Source organism: Nuphar pumila, chromosome 12 (genome assembly GCF_984573655.1).
Source record: "Nuphar pumila chromosome 12, dmNupPumi1.hap1.1, whole genome shotgun sequence".
Lineage (NCBI taxonomy): Eukaryota > Viridiplantae > Streptophyta > Magnoliopsida > Nymphaeales > Nymphaeaceae > Nuphar > Nuphar pumila.
Window position 1 is genome coordinate 45,887,728 of NC_143260.1, and position 19,475 is coordinate 45,907,202.

The 19,475-nt window shown below is 38.9% G+C and overlaps 1 protein-coding gene across 1 annotated transcript in view; it reads left to right on the plus strand.

Annotated features, from left to right (window-relative positions):
• Positions 1-19,475, plus strand: part of LOC149820865 (calcium-dependent protein kinase 13-like) — a 62,891-nt gene that overhangs the window by 11,272 nt on the left and 32,144 nt on the right. The window contains exons 5-6 of the mRNA XM_089983834.1: positions 3,271-3,386; positions 3,462-3,629. Coding sequence (XP_089839960.1) covers positions 3,271-3,386; positions 3,462-3,629 — 284 coding nt within the window. The remainder of the gene's footprint in view (positions 1-3,270; positions 3,387-3,461; positions 3,630-19,475) is intronic.

Consider the following 19,475-nt stretch of genomic DNA (forward strand, 5'->3'; position numbering starts at 1 on the left):
TATCAGTAATTCTTGACCTGGATACAATATCTGCATCAAACTTAGTTTGAGACAACAAATATCCTCTAGGTGAGTAACCTGTCTCTATTACTATAAAATAACTCAAAAAACCTAAGTTAGCTATTTCAAAACTATCTTTAAGGAGCATCTTAATGTATTCAACTCCCTTTTTATTTCCACTAGTGATAATCATGTCGTCTACATGCAAAAGTAAGATGACTTTACTTGCATAAGACTTCTTAACAAACAAAGTATTGTTAGTAAAGCAAGATCTAGACCCAATTACTTAACATCAACTTACTAAACTTGTCATACCAAGCTTTTGGAGCTTATTTCAAACCATAAAAGTGTTTTGTATAAGCAAAATGTAAAATCTTAGCATGGTTGCTTTCCCAATCTTATACCTTTAATTGATGCTCATGAATAACCTTAATGCGATAATCTCCCTCAAGGGCCTTTTCAACACCTCATTCGACTTTGGTGAACTTCAAAGATGGTAAGGAGTAGTGCCCATCATGAATCTCCAAAGTTTCTTGCCTTTGAGGTGATTTTTCATTGCCGAAGACCACATCATGTAGTTGGATCTGTTGAGTTTGAAGGAGAGCTCGACTCTTGTTTCATGCTTCATGATGAACAACAAGAGAGATGAATAAAGAAGAAGAAAGAAAGAGCCAAAAGCTTTAATCAAGAACACACGATCCACGAAGATCAAAAGAACCAAAAGGGCTCTGATGCCATGTAATGAAGCACAAGCGCACAAGAGGGATGCCACAAGGGCTATAAAGAGTACACAACCACACAAGTAAGAAGCCACTAATGGGCAAGATACAAAGAGCCACAAAGGGCTAAGCACAATGCTCACAAGATGAACACACACATAAAAATAAATAATAATGTATTGAGAAAATGTTTAGAAAAGTAATGAATGAAAGAGGGGAGATTACCCCCTTTATATAGACAATGGATAGCACTAGAGCCCTTGGGACCACCCCCAACGACTATAAATATAGCCGTTGGGGAGATCCCAACGGCTCTAAGAGCTAAGGACAATAATGCCTTAGCTCAAACCAAAAAGACAAAAAAAAGAAAAAGAAAAGAAAGACTAAAGCTCCCCTAATGGGCACAGTCTATTACAATGTTGTGAAATGATGAAAATACCCCTAATGGGTATTTACTTATTACAATGGTAAATATATATATATACATATTATATATATTAAAATGATAAATGAATATATACATTATATATATTATATACATACATCTTAACAGTGCCTTCACTTTTCCAAACAATGTCTTCTTCAATCTGGTCTGTGTTAGAACATCAAGCATCCTCACTTGCCATAAGCTAAAACTCATGAGGCTATCAAAATTCCCAGTATCATACTTCGTGATAATATCTTGGTAGCTCAAATTGATGAAATCACTCTGATACCAGTTTGTTATGCAAACCATGTACAAACACAAGGTAAACCACAAGATAAAGAGAATAACCACAATGAAGGAGCAAAAAATCCACTAGCAAGATGTGAGGAAATACAGTAGATAGATACAGAGATCTCAAAACCCTAATCTCAATACACTTGAAAGCTCTCATTCCCAACTCCAAAAAGGTGGAAATCTATGTAACACGGACTCTTCTAACAAGGGACACATAAACGTAGTGTTAACTTAAAACTGTTAAAAAAATTATATATATGTACCCTTCCTGCACCCCCGCACCCAAGTTTTTTTAAAGTGCCGCATCGCTGCATCTGCACTCGTATCCGCACCCGCACCCGCACCCGCACCCGCACCCACACCCGCACCTATATGACATAGGTGGCAACCTATGTGATGAAAGGCACAAAACCCTAGTCAACACTAAAGGAAAAAATATAAAGCTAGCCAAGTCCATACCATAGGGGCTCTGCCCCGCACCTCTAGAAAAGGTTTTGTGGTGGGCTTCGAGCTTGGGCCTATCGGCCCAGTGCTTTGTGACCACCACAAACCTCACTAATAATTCCCATTATGTGATCTCAAAAATATTTTCAGACCAAGTGATGGGTTGGAGTGGGTCCCATAATTCAAGACACCCACATAACAAGGATATTATAGCAATTGGTGGGATTTATTCACGTAATGATCTTTTCTGGAACTGTAATGTATTAACTTCTCAATCTAAGACATGAACTCTATTCTAGATCCCATAGTTGACCAACAACAAAAGATGGGCAGTAGAATTGATAAATTCAAAAGATGGCCGGGGATGCTTGGCTTCTACGCTTAACAACCTTCATGCTGTATGGACATCTCCATAGTCTATAGAAGAGGCCCATGTGAAACTCTTTGCCACCTTCTTTAAGCACTTCAGTCACTAAGAGATTACCTGCACTGGAAACATAAGTCTCCTAATTGGAAACCTTCATCTAACTCAAGCCAGCGTAATGTTTGTAAATCCTATACTTGAATGAATGAAAATTCAGAGGGGGCCGAATTTCCCAGCTTGCTTATTGAAAACAAAAAAAGAATTCTTTATGAAGTCTCTTCTTATTTTGAATACCCTTCAGCAAATTATTGATATTAGAACTTGGTATATATCTTTGTTTATTTCTTATGAATTTTTTTCTTTAATACAGGTGTTTTTTTTCTGCTGTTTACTAGATTATTTTTGTCTTTTGCCTTGCATATTTTATATATGTAAATTCATGCACTTTTATTGTAAAGCTAATATAATACATGTTCTTGCTTCTCATTTATGTGCTTGTATTCTAGTTGGCATACTTCTTATCTGCTCTCCTCTGTTTGTTCATGTCTTCCCCATTCTGCCATTGATTAACTAGGCCAGGTCAGCATCCAAAATAGCCTGGAATGAAATGTAGCAACTAGTCAGTTGATGTATTATGTGTTTTTGTGTGAAGAATCAGGATGAACACTTGACGTCACACACAAACAGATATCAGATTAAATTAGACAAGATGGTAATCCATGAGAATTGATAGTTGAAAGTTCTATGTTTCACTCTAGCCAGACAAGCCACCAAGCTACATCGTAACAAAATTTTATTTGCACTGTTGATAGACCAAATGAATCTACTTTTAATAATATTAGAGAACATAGTTCTTTGTCAGAGCACAGTTTCTTTTATTTGTAGCTCGATTTGGAGGTTGTTTTCTCTTGTTGTCATCTATTACTATGTACTGATCCAACATGCCAGAGAACATAATAGTCAATGGGCCATGTATTTACTGCTCTTCATCAGATATATCTTTCATCATGTGACTATTCCAGAACATCCTTGGCTGCAAAATGCTAAAAAGGCACCAAATGTTCCTCTTGGGGATGTCGTCAAGACCAGGCTTAAGCAGTTCTCGATGATGAACAGGTTCAAGAGAAGAGCATTGAGGGTTGGTTGTTAGCTACAATTATTAGCACATTTTCTTGTGAATGAAAATAACAACTGATTTTTAATTTGTGAATAGGTCATTGCTGACCATTTATCAATCGAAGAAGTAGAAGATGTCAAAGATATGTTCAGGTTGATGGATACAGATAATGATGGTGCTGTATCATATGAAGAACTGAAAACAGGACTTCAGAAATTTGGCTCCCAGCTTGCAGAGTCTGAAGTCCAGATGCTAATGGAAGCTGTACGTATAATTGTTCACCTTATGTTTGGTTGTAGGTATTCTTAATGTTTGGTGTGGAATTTTTTTGTTGCAATCCTGTTCAATTTTATATGATTATGATGATATTAAATCTGCCAATGTTGATTGTAAGTGTTAGGAATATGGTGTTTGACTATATAGAGGGCAGAATCGCAATTGCTGCATTTATATGTTGTATATTTGAAATGTTACCGTCATATGAGGGTATTCTGATTAGTTTACCTGGAATCCTAATGTAACTAAAACATCACAATTACATGTATTCTGATTAGTTTTCTAGATATTGGGGGGATGGGGGTTAAGGCTGTTGCCTCTCTCTCTCTCTCTAAGTCTACATCATAAGGATATTCAAGTTGAAATTTTATATGGTATTAGAGACAAGATCTTCATCCGCATAAGTTGCATGAATCAGATGTTCTTTTGTCTATTCTATCCTTCACCTGTTTGCAGATCTAGTCATTCTTCTTCCATCTATTCTTTCTGTTTGTTTGATCTTCTTATTGTGGTCATCTGGCATCTGGTCTTAATCTATTTTTGTTTTTCTGCAGAAAGCAGATTTAACATACCTGTTTTTTCAACCTATTGTCTAAAAATCCAGATCTGCACCGAAACTGATGCAGATGTCAGAATTCTCTTTTGCATGCATCATTATGTTATCAAATCTTTCTCACCATTGAATCTAGTGTCATTTTGAATCTAAGAATTCTTGACATACAGGACAAATCCTACGACAACACATTAATGGCATGATAAACAACATAGGCGTGAATGTTATGCTGAAGCCATGTCGACATCATCGTCTTAATGCATTGTCAATATATTCTGATGACCCAAAATCACTATTCTTTTTAGGACTTTTCTGTATTGGTCTGTTCTGTCTCCTTTATTTGTCTTGTCTATTCCGTCATATCACCAATGACCAACTCTTTTCAATAGGCAAGCTGGGCTTAGGCAGACCCCTGCCAGTTATACAAGCTATATACCTGTGGATATTGATATCCCTACACTTGGTGACATTCACAAGCCCTTCCAACCAGATGAGCGGAGCCCTCATGGGTATCACCAATGGCCAACTTATTGTTTCTTGTATCTAGTAATTCTTGTCCCAGCTAGATCCAGAAAAATTAACCCTAATTTTCTTATTTACGAACTCCACTTGAATTGCTTGAAGTAAACAAGTGTCGTGAAGGAGGAAGCTTAGTCCATACTCATGCATAATCCTATTTATTGGAATTGGCTATGCTAGGATACTCTACACTATAGTAGGAGGTTCTAGTAGGGATAGATTGTGGCATGATTGCTAAGGAGCTTTGGGATAAACTTTGTGGTGCATCTTTAGGTATCAAAGTCTTGCACGACATCACAAGACAAAACTTAAAGACAGGTTCCAAAATACAAGAATCATGAAATATATGAATAAAATGAAGATTATAACAAATGAATTGATTTTGCAGGACAAGTGTTATGAACCCTTTTTCTGCCCCCATCCAGGACCCAGATCCTCCCAGCTTGGAGTCCTGCCCAGCTAGGATTGCACAAGAGAGAGAGAGAGACCTGTTAAAATGTAAATTTGTAAACATATATATATGATAATATTATTATATATATAAATAATATTTTTTCTTTTCTTTTTCTGTATTTTTTTTCTGTTTTTTTTTTGTTTTTTGTCATCTAGTTCAATTTGAACTAGAATGACATAACTAGTCAAGTCTTAGTTAAGACTTGACTAGCAATAGAGTTGTTGGACTCCAGTCCAACACTTCTATTTAGAGCTGTTGGAATGAGTCCAACGACTCTATTGAGTCTCTCATACTCTCCCTCTCTCATACTGTGTATATATCAGGGTTACCGGAAGCGCCTAGCTAAAAGGGGAAGCGCGCTTCGGAAGCATGGAACGTCGCGCTTCCGAAGTGTGGGGGGAAGCGTCCCCCTTTTTTGGGAAGCGCGTCGCCCTTTTTTGGGAAGCGCGCTTTCCTTTAATGGGGGACGTGTTTCCCTTTAATGGGGGGACGCGCTTCCCTTTAATGGGAAGCGCGCTTCTCCCTCGCTTCCCCCACGCTTCCCCCTCGCTTCCCCTGTTTTTTTTTTTCAATTTTTTTGTATTTTTTATTTTTTATTTTTATTTTTTTCGCTTCCCCCTCGCTTCCGAGACGCTTCCTATGTCGCTTCTGAGACGCTTCCTAGGTCGCTTCCAAGACACTTCCCGAATCGCTCCTAAGTGGTCCCACGCTTCCCCGCTTTCTAAAATTTTGAAAGTGCCTCGCTTCCCGCTCCCGTTTCCCGTATCGCTTCCCGCTTCCTCAACTGGCAACCATGGTATATATAGAGGTTCAACCCCTCTTGTATTACATTGAAAAATGCTTCTTAAGCATTGCATTCTCTTTGTTCAATAAAAGAATATTTTTTTCCTTTTGTTCCCTTTATACCCTTCTTAAGGTTATGCTTAAATGTCTTGTTAAAACATCATTTCGAATCTCAGCTCGTGTTTGGAAGATCATCATCTCATTTCATGGCCACTTCCTCCGGGACTCTCCCCAGAGTGGGATGCCCCCCCTGGAGTCCTATCAAGGGTGGACTCTTCACTCACCTCAAGATTCATCCATACAATGGGATGCCTCCCCTAGAATCCCATCCAGAGAGGGACTGGAGATAAATTGTTTATCTTAATCTATGTTACATGGGTGCGGGGATGCGACACTTTAAAAAACCTTGGGTGCGGTGGGGAAAAAATGTAAAAAATTATATATATATATATTATATAATTTTGAAGTTTTAACAATTAACATTGTCATAATATCATTCATCATGCATGCAATATATCAAATTAACAATTCTACAATTTTATTCTACATCACAAAAACTAACACCACAATTAAATCAACCTAAATATCAATCAAATAAGTAAAACATAAAAGAACTAAATTACATACCAAAAGTATATCCTACAATGTATATGACGATGAAGTAATGGATCTTAATAATTTCCTGCTTCATCATTAAATGCATCATGAGAAGAAAGACTAGACTCAGATAAATCCATGTTTGTCATATTGAAATCATGCTCTCTCTCGAAGTCACACTCTTCTGGGTGTACATCCCAAAATTTGGATGTTCCTTGTCTGCGTTATAAACCCAATTTGAAAATGTTAAATACAATACAAGTATATTTAAATGAAAAACTAAGAAATAATCAAATAACTAAGAGAGCAAATTAGTACTTGTATTCATCATTGGTTTCTGAAAGTAGTCGAAGATTTGAATGAACATATACTAAATCCTCTGCACTCTTGCTGGTGAGTTTGTTTCTCTTCGTGTTGTGGATTTGAGAATATGTGCTCAAATTTCTTTCACAACAAGATGAACTAGAAGGCTGCAATAATAATTTTAATGCAAGACGTTGGACAAGAGGTGTTTTTGATCCAAATGTTGACCACCATGTGATAGGATCTAATATTATTCTCCTCTCTCTCGAGTAATGCCTGTCCATATAATCTCAAAGATGAAAATTTTCCAAACTCTTGTGTGACTTGATTTAGAAGATATGCTTCTGGAAAAAGTCTTGTCATACACATGTTTCTATGCATTGATAACTCTAGGTCTAAATTTGGAGGGACACAACCAATACCATTTGCCTGCCACTTTTTTGCATAATATTTTGGATTAAGAGAATGTGTCATGCAATACAAATGAGTGTTGCTCTTATCCCATCTTCTAACTAAAATTGAATGAATATGGTTAAAAAATTCTGAATCATCTAATGAAAGATTTTTTTCTTCATGCTTGAAAACTATAACTTGTATTTTTTCAACCATATTATCCCACATTTCTTAAACTCTGTGAAGCATGGACTCATCCTTATCAACTTCTCTCAATATTTCTCAAATAGGTTGCGTAAATTGAAGGAAGTATACCACTCTGTTCCAAAACTCATCATCAACAATGATTTTCTTAATTTCTTGAGCCTTGACATTATCATTAGCGCGATAGAATGTCCAATTTTCATCAGTCACCATGCTAACCAAAGCATTCTTTACTTTTTTAATTATCTTCACCATCACAATGATGGACACAAAACGTGTTTTGGCGACCTTCAACAATTTCAGGTCAGAATGCCTATTAAATATAGCATTAGCATGATGGTAGTTAACAACAAAATTCCTAATGCTTTTGACATTTCTTTCTAAATCTTTAATCCATGAACATAAAACATATGCTTGTGAATTTTCTTCTTCTTTGGGGTTGCAGATGCTCTTTAGGGTCAGATTTAAGCTATGTGTTACACAGAGAGTCCAAAAAATATGAGGGTAGTTACTCTCCAAACTCAACGCTGCACTTTTACAAACTGGAGCGTTGTCTGTAATGATTTGTACTACTTTCTGATCACCCACTTCTTTTATGACTTCTATAAACAACTCATTGAAATACTCCGTATTTTTATATTCCCCAGATGCATTAACTGTTTTCAAGAATACTGGGCTACTAAGCGAACAAGCAATGAAATTGATCAATGGACGCCTTTGAATATCCGTCCATACATCAGAAACAATATAAACTTCATTTTGCTTTCATGAATATTTTTTAATCTCCAGCAACCTCTCTACATTTGCCTTCTCTTCTGCAAGAAGTGTGGTTCATAGTTTTTCTGAGTTTGGAGGCACATAGCCACTCAAATTACAATTTGCCAAAGATGTTACTAAATCCTTCCAATAAGGATTTCTAGCCGCATTAAATGAGAGTGAACTAGAATAAAAATACCTTCTTACTTTTCTATCCATATCCTCCCTTCCATATGTATTGAATGTTGCTTGTATCGTTCCTCTACCTCCTACATTGACTTTTTTTTTCAGCATCTTCTTGGTTGCTTCCAAATGACACACTAATTGCACAAGAATCACTCCTTGTCTTTCTCTTCTCATGTTCTTCTTTTATTTTCTTGTATTGTCTTCACATTGCCTCATCAACTTTTCTGCATCCTGAAATGCCATGTCCTGGTATCTTCAACAAATGAGCCTTCACTCATGTGTAAAACTCAACAAAATCTTTTTCAGAGAGCTTGCATCGAAATGTCTTGTTTCTACCACCTCCTTCTCTTGTTTTTTGCAAGCTTATCTAGCTATACCCATAGTGGCCCACATCATTACTCCCACCATAACTATCAACAAAACTAGCAGCAGAACTCACATGTAGGGATGAGGATGACCCAAGTCCTTTCTCTTTATCCATCATTTTTGTCCTGAAAATAAAAAAAAAATTATATTAAAATCTATTATGCACACAATCAAGATTCAAGATTTATAATATTGAGTGCAAAGTCAATAACATATACAATAAGTTTAAAAAATATAGTAGTAGTACGTATAAATAAATACCAAAAGGTACATAGTCGAAGCGGACCCAAACCCAACTAGAACAACAAACAAAAGGCCAAGGGTGGGCTCGGTTGTCAGACTGAGCCCGACCCTAGCTTGCAAAAGAAGGTCGAGAGGTGCGCTCGGTCAGTCAGGCTAAGCCCAACGCCCGGCTCACAAAGGAGGGTTGAGGTGTAGGCTCGGTTTGTCAGGCCAAGCCCAACTCCCGACCCGTCCAGGGAAAACAAGGAGGAGGGGGGGAAGGGTTGGGGCCTCGCCCCACCACTGACTGTCGAAAAAACATGGAGCAAGGAGGAGCTCACCCCTCCCCTGTGAAAACAGGGAAAGCAGGGAGGGGCTCTGTGTTAAAATATTATGTCTCTTTTAACTGTAAACTGAAATACCCATCAGGGGTATTTCAGTCTTTTTACTCAATAGGTGTCAGCCACCCTAATGGGCACATTTTTACTTTTTCTTTTTTTATTTACTTTTGCCTTTTACACCTTTTTCTTTTTACACTTTTTTTCTTTTTGACTGTTGTGAAAGGGACAACTCCATATAGCTGTTGGAGCTGCCCCAACAGTCACAAATGTGACCGTTGGGTGCAGCTCCAACAGTCATATTGAGCTGCACCCTGTGGCTTTTTTTTGCATTATAAATAGGCCTTAGTGGCTCTTGTAAACATATCTTTTTTTGTGAGAGCATATGCAATATCAATGCTTTTGTAAATCCCCTCTTGGGAACTTATGAATTGAAGTTCATTTTGTTTCATGCTTTTGTGCATGTGTATCCGTGCACTTGTGAGTGTTCTCCTTTGTGCCTTTGTGCACTCTTTGTATTTCTTGTATTGTGGTGTTACACACAATCTCTTTTTGTAGAGATTTTCACATGGTATCATAGCAAGGTTGTTTGGAGAAAGAAATTGGTGTGATTCTTCTCAATATCAAGTGCCTCGGAAAATGTGCCTTCAACTTTTTGGTGATTGGAGTGGAGACTCTTCTTCATTCAATATTTTAGAAGATTACTACAACAAGAAAGATTTAAAATCTTATTGTGGTACATATTCTTTTCTTTCTTCTTTCTTCTCTAATGGGTGAGAAAGACTCTCATTTTTCTCTTGGTTTCAAACTAAATGACTCAAATTATCACGTGTGGGCCGGAAATATGGAAGCTCACATCAAAGGGAAAGGGCTTTGGGGTTACATTCAAGGCTCGATTCCGGAACCAGAGCCTAAAATTACTTTGGTTAAAGAAGGGGAAATCAAAATCCTTGAGGGAGATGAAAGAACTAATGCTCTTGAGGAATATAGTAGGAAACATGAGGAATGGGAAATGAAGAATTTCAAGATCTTGTCTTGGATTTTCTCTTCCATTGAGACAAAGATCAATGCCAACATTATAAAGTTTAAAAAGGCTTCTCAAGCGTGGGAGTATCTTGAGAAGATGTATACTTCTAGGGACTTGTCCCATAAGTATTATCTTCAAAAGAGAGCATTAACTCTTGTTCAAGGTGATATGTCTATAAGAGAGTATTTTGCGGAACTCTCTTCAATTTGGGATGAGCTTGCCATGCTTGAACCCAAGTGGAGTGGAGAAGCCATAGAGCTTCGTCATAAGCAATTAGAAGAAGACCAATTCTTCAATTTTTTGAATGGGCTAAGGCCCGAGTTTGAGCAAATAAGATCTTCTCTCCTATCCTCTTTTACCTCTCCCTCTCTTGAAGATGTCTTAACTAAATTAAGTGGAGAGGAAACCCGTATGAGCATTAGCAAGCAAAATCCTATTGTGCTTGCAATGTCCACAAATCAAGAAGAATGTGATGGTGTTAATGCAGTTTCTAGACCCGGTAACAATTTAAGAACATATAGACCCCCTCATTTTAAGAATCAAAATCAAGGTAATCAAGGAGGAAGAAGAGATTATAGCAAAATCTCGTGTCACTTTTGCAAAGAACCGGGTCATATCAAACCAGTTTGCCCAAAATGGAAGAAACTTCTAGCAATGGCAACTACATCTCAACCATCCAAAGAGGAATCTTCAAAAGAAGCTCTATCTCTCAATCAAATTGTGGAGGCTCTTCAACCTTTTCTAAAGGGAGCTATTTTCGGTGCCGCCGTATCCACCTCTTCTCCTCCAGATAAAACTTCTTGGCTCTTAGATTCGGGTGCATCCTTTCATATGACCCCAAACATTTCATCTCTTTCCGAGTATTCTAAAAATGTGTCACCTTCTTTTGTTTCGACCGCGGATGGTACTTCTCTCGAAATTAAGGGAATTGGAAATTTTAAAACCCAAAACTTCTTTATTCCAAAAATTAGACTTATACCAAAATTAAATTTAAACTTGTTTTCCGTTTCTGAACTCACGGACCTTGGGTGTAACATTCAATTCTCATCTAATAAATGTTTAATACAGGACCACCGATCTGGGAGATTGATTGGGGAAGGCTCTAGGAAAGGAGACTTGTACTATGTGGACTTTCTTCAAATTCCTAAAAACACCTTTTGTAATGTAGCCCAACATAAAGACATAAATGTTTGGCACAAGAGACTTGGTCATCCCAACATTACCAAGTTATCCTATCTACATTTTGTTAATGATCTTTGTAAAAATACTTTCTCTTGTAATGATTGTATTCTTGGAAAAATGAGAAGTATACCTTTTGAACCAAGAACTATGTTTAGTACTAAACCTTTTTGAAATTATTCACACCTGTCATATCCAAATGTGGTTTTGCTTACTATGTGATTTTTGTGGATGATTTCTCACGATATTGTTGGATATATTTTCTCAAACATAAGCATGAAGTTTTTTCATGTTTTAAAACATATCATATGATGATAAAAAATCAATTTAATAGTAATTTAAAGATATTTAGGACCGATTCCGGAGGTGAATATCTCTCTAATGAGTTTAAAAAATATCTTGAGGATTGTGGCATTGTCCATCAAAGATCGTGTCCTAAGACCCCACAACAAAATGGTTTGGCCGAAAGAAAGCATAGACATATCATTGAAACCACTAGAACCCTTCTCATTTCCCAAAATATTCTTAAAAATTTTTGGGCCGAAGCAGCTCTTGCTTCCGTCTATCTTATCAACTGACTTTCATCAAAAAATTTAGATAAAATTTCTCACTTTGAGATTCTACATGAAAAATAACCCGATTATAATAGGTTGAGAGTTTTTGGTTGTAAGTGTTTTGTTCTTACCGATAAAAATGATAAACTCTCACCAAAAGCCATTCCTTGACTATTTGGAAACTCAAAAAGGTTTTCGATGTTATGACCATAAGAATGATAAATTATATGTTTCAAGGAATGTATTTTTTTTGGAAAATGATAGTGGTTTTGAAAAAAATGAATCTCATTTAGAAAATGCCGATTACTCCTTTCTTTTTGACCTTTTATCTAAGGATGATGATATCTCTAGTGATGATGAATCAACATATAATAATGAAAATGAAATGGTTGTGATCAACAATAACTCCATCACTTATTCTCATAGAGATAGAAGCACCTTTAGGAGTGCTATTGAACTATATAGTGAACCTAGTGAGACTATTTCCACTCATGATTCTCATCCTAGGAGAACTGAAAGAACTAGAAGGACTCCCTCTAGATTCGTATCTTTTGATTCTTTCTCTCCTAAATATCGAGCTTGTTTGAGTGCCATTCACTCTTATTTTGAACCAAAATTTTTTGGAGAAGCCGAACAATGTACTGAATGGAGAGAAGCCATGAAGAGTGAACTAAAAGCTCTTAAGAAAGCTAACACTTGGGAATTTCAATCTCTTCCCAATGACAAGAAAACTATAGGATGTCGATGGGTGTTCAAGGTCAAGACTAAGAGTGATGGTTCTCTTGAAAGGTATAAGGCTCGTCTTGTAGCTAAAGGGTACAGTCAAGAATATGGGATTGACTATGAAGAGACATTTGCTCCAGTAGCTCGTATGGTTATTGTAAGATGTCTTATCACCATTGCTTCAATTTGAAAATGGAATATTTACCAAATGGATGTCAAAAATGCCTTTTTAAATGGAGATCTTAATGAAGAAGTTTACATGGATGCTCCACCTGGTATGGAAATCCCTAAAAATAAAGTTTTTCGTCTTCGTAAAACTCTTTATGGACTGAAACAAGCACCCAAGGCTTGACACGATAGGTTTAACAATGTAATGACTGAAAATGGTTTCACTTCATGCTATACTGACACTGCATTGTTTGTTAAAAAATCAGATGCAGGGATTGTTATATTATTGTTATATGTTGATGATATGTTAATAACATGTGATGATATCAAAGGAATCAAGAGCATTAAATCTATTTTGACTTCAAGATTTGAAATGTCAGACTTAGGATTTCTGACATATTTTTTGGGAATTGAGGTTGCCTATTCTCAGAGAGGCTATTTTTTGTCTCAAACTAAACTTGCTTGTGAGATTCTTGATAGATCAGGAATCACAGATGACAAGGTCTGCGAAACTCCTGAAATAGTAGGTTCAAAGATGAAGATTGATGATGGGATTCTCCTAAAAGATCTCACACCTTCCCGGCAACTGGTTGGATCCCTAACGTATCTCAGCATTACCAGGCTTGATATTTCTCATGCAGTACATGTTGCTAGTCAATTTCAACATGCACCTACTACAGTCCATATGAGCGCCATCCTTCGTATCATCAGATACATAAAGGGTACAATAAACAATGGAGTATTTCTATCTTTTACGTCTGAATTAAGTTTAATTGCTTATACTGACTCTGATAGGGGAGGTGACACAAATAACCGTCACTCCACCACTGGTTTCTGTATTTTTTTAGGTGAATCATTAATCTCTTGGAGATGCAAGAAGCAGCAAAAAATATCGCTTTCATCCACTGAAGCTGAGTATAGAGCCATGACATCTACTACCATGGAGATTGTTTGGATTCACAACTTGTTTGAAGATATGAATATTCAAGTTCAAGGGCCCACAAAATTATGTTGTGATAATAAAAGTGCAATCTACATTACCAAAAATCACACATTTCATGAGCGCACGAAGCATATCGAGATGGACTGCCACTATGTTCGTGAAAAATATTTAAGAAAAACCATTGACCTTCCTTATGTTACATCAGAATATCAACTGACAGACTTCTTTACCAAGGTGCTGTGTTCTCCAAGATTTAACTTCCTTCTTGGCAAACTTTCGGTCGTGACACCCTAAGTTTGAGGGGGAGTGTTAAAATATTGTCTCTTTTAACTGTAAACTGAAATACCCATCAGGGGTATTTCAGTCTTTTTACTCAATAGGTGTCAGCCACCCTAATGGGCACATTTTTATTTTATTTTATTTACTTTTGCCTTTTACACCTTTTTCTTTTTACACTTTTTTTCTTTTTGATTGTTGTGAAAGGGACAACTCCATATTGCTGTTGGAGCTGCCCCAACAGTCACAAATGTGACCGTTGGGTGCAGCTCCAACAGTCATATTGAGTTGCACCCTGTGGCTTCTTTTTGCATTATAGATAGGCCTTAGTGGCCCTTGTAAACATATCTTTTTTTGTGAGAGCATATGCAATATCAATGCTTTTGTAAAGCCCCTCTTGGGAACTTATGAATTGAAGTTCATTTTGTTTCATGCTTTTGTGCATGTGTATCCGTGCACTTATGAGTGTTCTCCTTTGTGCCTTTGTGCACTCTTTGTATTTCTTGTATTGTGGTGTTACACACAATCTCTTTTTGTAGGGATTTTCACACTCTGCCCCTCCCCTAAAATCAGAGGGAGCCGGGAGGGTGGGCTCGGTTGTCAGACTGAGCCCGACCCTGGATCGCAAAAGAAGGCCGAGGGGTGAGCTCGGTCAGTCAGGCCGAGCCTAGCTCCCAGCTCACAAAGGAGGGTTGAGGGGTAGGCTCGGTTTGTCAGGCCGAGTCCAGCTCCCGGCCCGTCCAGGGAAAACGAGGAGGGGGGGGGGGGGGGGGGGAAGGGTTGGGGCCTCGCCCTACCCCTGACTATCGAAAAAACATGGAGCTGGGAGGAGCTCAACCCCCTCCCCTGCGAAAACAGGGAAGCAGGGAGGGGCTCGACCCCTCCCCTAAAATTAGAGGTCGACCCCCCTATCGAACAACATGAGGGGATAGGTTACAGGCAGGCGGCAGGAGGGTCGCCCTCGCCGGACTGCCGAAAAATCAAGGGGCAGGAGCAAAAAGCCCCTACCGATAGGTCAAATACAGGCGGCAGGGGGCGTCGGCCCCCGCCGGCCTGTCGAAAATAGAAGATGAGAAGAAGAAGAAGAAGGGGACGAGGGAGAGGTTACCTGAGAGGAGCGTGGCCGTCATCGAGGTTGCGGGTGGGGTTGACGCCGGTGATCGTCGGCGGTCTGCGACGAAGGAGAGGAGGAGGTGGCGTCGGGCTCCCCTGAGAGACGTCGGGAGGAGAGGAGGCGAGCGAGAGAGCAGAGGAGCGCGGGAGAGGAGAGGATTAGGGCAAAAAATTTTTGCCCTAATCCTCTCTTCGCAGCTCATTTTATCCGACAATTTTTTTTAAAGTTCAAAAATTGGACCAAAATGACCCTGGGTGCGTTGACCACACCTAGGGTCGGCTTGAGCGCACCGGGTGCCGCACCCGCATCGCATCGACGCTGGTGCGGCACCTGGTTTGTCGAATCCCTGTGACTTAGATCTTAATCTTCTTTTTTGTTCTATAAATAGGCATGTATAGTTTATTTTTAAATGAGATTTATTGAGTTCAACCTCTAAGTTTCATTCTTGATCTTGTGTGTGAGTGCTCCTTGAGGGAAAGATTTTGCTCTCTCAATAGTTTGTCCATCTCCATCCATCACCGGCTAGTCGAGAACAAATTTCTCCCTTTCAACTGTGCTCTCGCTTCTACCTCGATCCTTGTGCCTGTTAGGTGAGGTTCCCATCTCTCCCTGTTTTCCCCGTGGACGTGTCCCATCCCTGAGACACGCCCAACCCCTTCTCCCCTGTGTTTTTCTATGACCATGTCCTACCCAATGACATGCCCGCCGCTGCAACGTGTTCGACTCTGACTCGGTGACGCCGCTATCGCAGCCGCAGCCGCTGCTGCACCCTTTGCTGCTGCTGTAGCAAACCTGTGACGGTCTCGAGATCAGCCAAATGTTGGCCAAGCAAGTGCAGTTCCATGATACATGTGAGCATGGGAGCCTTGCTTTATACGTAGGGTAAGTTATGTATGAAATTGCTGGATATCGCGAATATGCGAACACAAAACACTTGTTTTGCTTTTCGAGACATCGGGGGCATGCGAGCTTGACACCTCATATGAAGATTCTTTTAAAATTTGAGTTTCAACAAGGAGTGTGAAAATATGCGTACTCTAAATCGATGAATGCGTAATTGAAATATAGAGCAAGAGTACGTAAAACTGCGTACTTTGTATAATTATATATGTATATAAGATACATACATATATATATTAAAGCAGAAGTATGTGCACATTACAACACGATGGCAAAGTAAATAGCGTAAAGCAGGGCCCAGTATGTGAAACCACACATCGGGCAAAATAAATTGAATAAGTTCTGGTGTACAAAACCATACATCGGGCTAAGTAAATTGCGTAAGTGAGGCTCAGTGTATGAAACTGTACATCAGGCTAAGTAAATTGCGTAAAGCAAGAACCTATGTACGTTACACCGTGACGACAAAGTAAATAGCGTAAAGCAAGGGCCGATGTACGAAACCATACATTAGGCTAAGTAAATTGCGTAAAAGTGGAGCTTGTGCACATTATAGCACGGCAACAAAGTAAACGACGTAATTAAAATGAGACAAGATACGCAAAATTGCATCCTTGAGTTAAGAGCATATGTATATATATATATATATATATGACGTAAATATAATACGTATATATTAGAAGTGTTCTGTCGTCGTTATCGTATGCAACTTTCCCCTACCTTGGAGATGGTTTGAATCTTTGACGATTCCGAGCGTAGATTATTATTTTTTTTTGTGCCTCGGTAAGTGTGTTAAAAAAAATAAAGAGTCTCGTCCATTGTGTCGATGTGGTGCTCTGCAAATGCTTTTTATCGCACTGCATAAGGAGGAATGTTAAGTTCTTAAATTTAGCGGAAGTGGAGAAGATCACGTCGCAATGGTCGAACTTGAACCCAGTTTGAGCTGACCGGACCGAGCCTGTATGGGCTAAGGAGAACCGAGGGAGCGGGCGAGGATCCGATCGAGCTGACTTGGTGGAACTCAGTCAAACTCGGTGCACCTGAACCAGCCCGGGGGAGCTGGACCAAATCAAGTTGAGCTCGGTTTGCCCCGACTTTAGACAACAGCAGCAATAGCTACTACTGCTCGGGTACAACAAGAGGTCGGGGGAAGGGGGGGGGGGGGGTGAGGGCTCGACGGTCAGGCTGAGCCGCACCCGATCCCAAACTAGGATAGGACCGAGCTTGGCTCGATCCTCCAACAGGGGCAAAAAAAGTGAGAGGGCTGACGGCCAAAGGCAGTGACTGCCACAACCCACTGACAAAGCAGGGGAAAAGGGGAGCGAGGCCGACGGCCAGCTGACAGCACAGGGGAAAGGGGGAGGCTGGTGGCCAGGTCTCTACTAGAGGCAGTGGCTGCCACAGCCATTTGATAGCGTAGGGTGAAAGGGGGAGGTCGACGGCTAGGTCACTCCCGGAGTGTCGTCATGGCCTCCCCCGCCCTTGGTGGTGCGACAGGGTGCTGGGAACTCGAGCTGAGCCTAGCTCGGGTTCACCAGGGCCAGCCACCACCATGGGGTGGCTGGTAGAAGGAAGCACATGTGAGAGCCACCACCGGTGGGTGGGGGGGGGGGGATGTCAACATCCCAACCTGGATCCGGTCGTATCCAACCTAGATCCATCCTAAGAAATTGGGTTTGGGGACCCAATTTGGATTGGGTTGGTTCTAGTAGGACTCAACTCAATCCTCCAATATACAAGTATATATATATATATATATATATATATATATATATATATATATATATATATATATATATATATATATATATATATATATATATATATATATATCCAAAAAGGGAAAACAAAGAAAAAGGGTGGATTTGGATCCTTCAAGATTCAAATCAAAAATAGTTTTAAAAGAGAAATCTTTTAAGAAGGGGGGTTTGTAGTCAGCTCGAGTCACTATTGGATCCTGATACCCACCCAAGTATTATAGTGTTTTTAATTGGTTTGGGTCAAATTCTGGACTCTGGATCAATATGGATCTTCTTTTGGATCCAAAATGATTTGAGGTTGGATCCCTACCACATGGATCCAAACTTATGCCATTTAGCTTTTGGAGTGCTCCATATCTCCCCAGAGCTTCGTTCTCTCATTTATATATACTTTGAACCCGGATTCGGTTCACTAAATGGATCCGAGTTTCTGTATAATGTTTATAAGCTCGGATCCATACTGGATCCGTACATAATAAACCCAGAGATTCAGGGAATCTCTCAAGTGTCAAAGGTACCCTAAGAATTGGGTTTCATGGATGTCGATCGATGTGGATCTTTTATCGAGATCCAGATCCATAAAGTGTTTGATTAATTTTCAACCCTTTCAAACATCTAAAAGTTTATCGATTGGTCCATGGTCGATGGATTTCTTAAAAATACTGGAATTAAACATAGAAAATTTGTGGACTTTACATATATGGAATGTCACTATGTTCGTGATGAATTCTTGAGAGGAACTATTGAGTTGCCGTATGTCACATCAGAATATGAGCTCGCATATTTTTTTACCAAAGCTTTTGTTGCGCCTCATTTTTTGTTTTTTCTCAACAAACTTTCGGTGATCACACCATAAGTTTGAGAGGGGTGCTAAAATAGGTTACATATGTGTACATATATAAAGCCATATACAGTCCTATAATTTGTATTGCCCCTCAAGGGCATATTGGTCTTTTTACTGTTTGTAATAGGTACTGTTCATTAGGAACATATTTTTTGTTTTTATTATTTTTTTGTTTATTATCTTTTTAGAATGGAGCATGGTCTCTCTCTCTCTCTCTCTATATATATATATAGTTTTCTATTGTAATAGGTCTTTGCCTTTATGGGGTAATTTTAGTCATTTTACATGTATGTAATTAGTATTGCTCATTAGAGGTAGACTTGTAATTTTTCCTTTCCTTTTATTTTTGTCTTTTACTTTTTGTATAAGGGCATATTGGTCTTTAACCAATATAGTCGTTGGGATCTCCCCAACGACCATATCTATATTGGTCCTCTTGTGGTCTATAAAAGGGGTTAAAGTCCCCTCTTGTAACTAATGCTTTTCTTAAGCATTTTTATGACTAATAAAGATCCTATTTTTTACTTTGATGTGTTTTCCCTTAGTGGCCATTGTAAGCACTTGTTTGTGCTCTTGTTATTGCCATTGTTTGGCTCTTTGTATTGTCCTTTTTGAGGACTTGTGATTGTTCTTTATGTTCTTTGTATGCCCTTAGAGGCTTTTATTGTAATA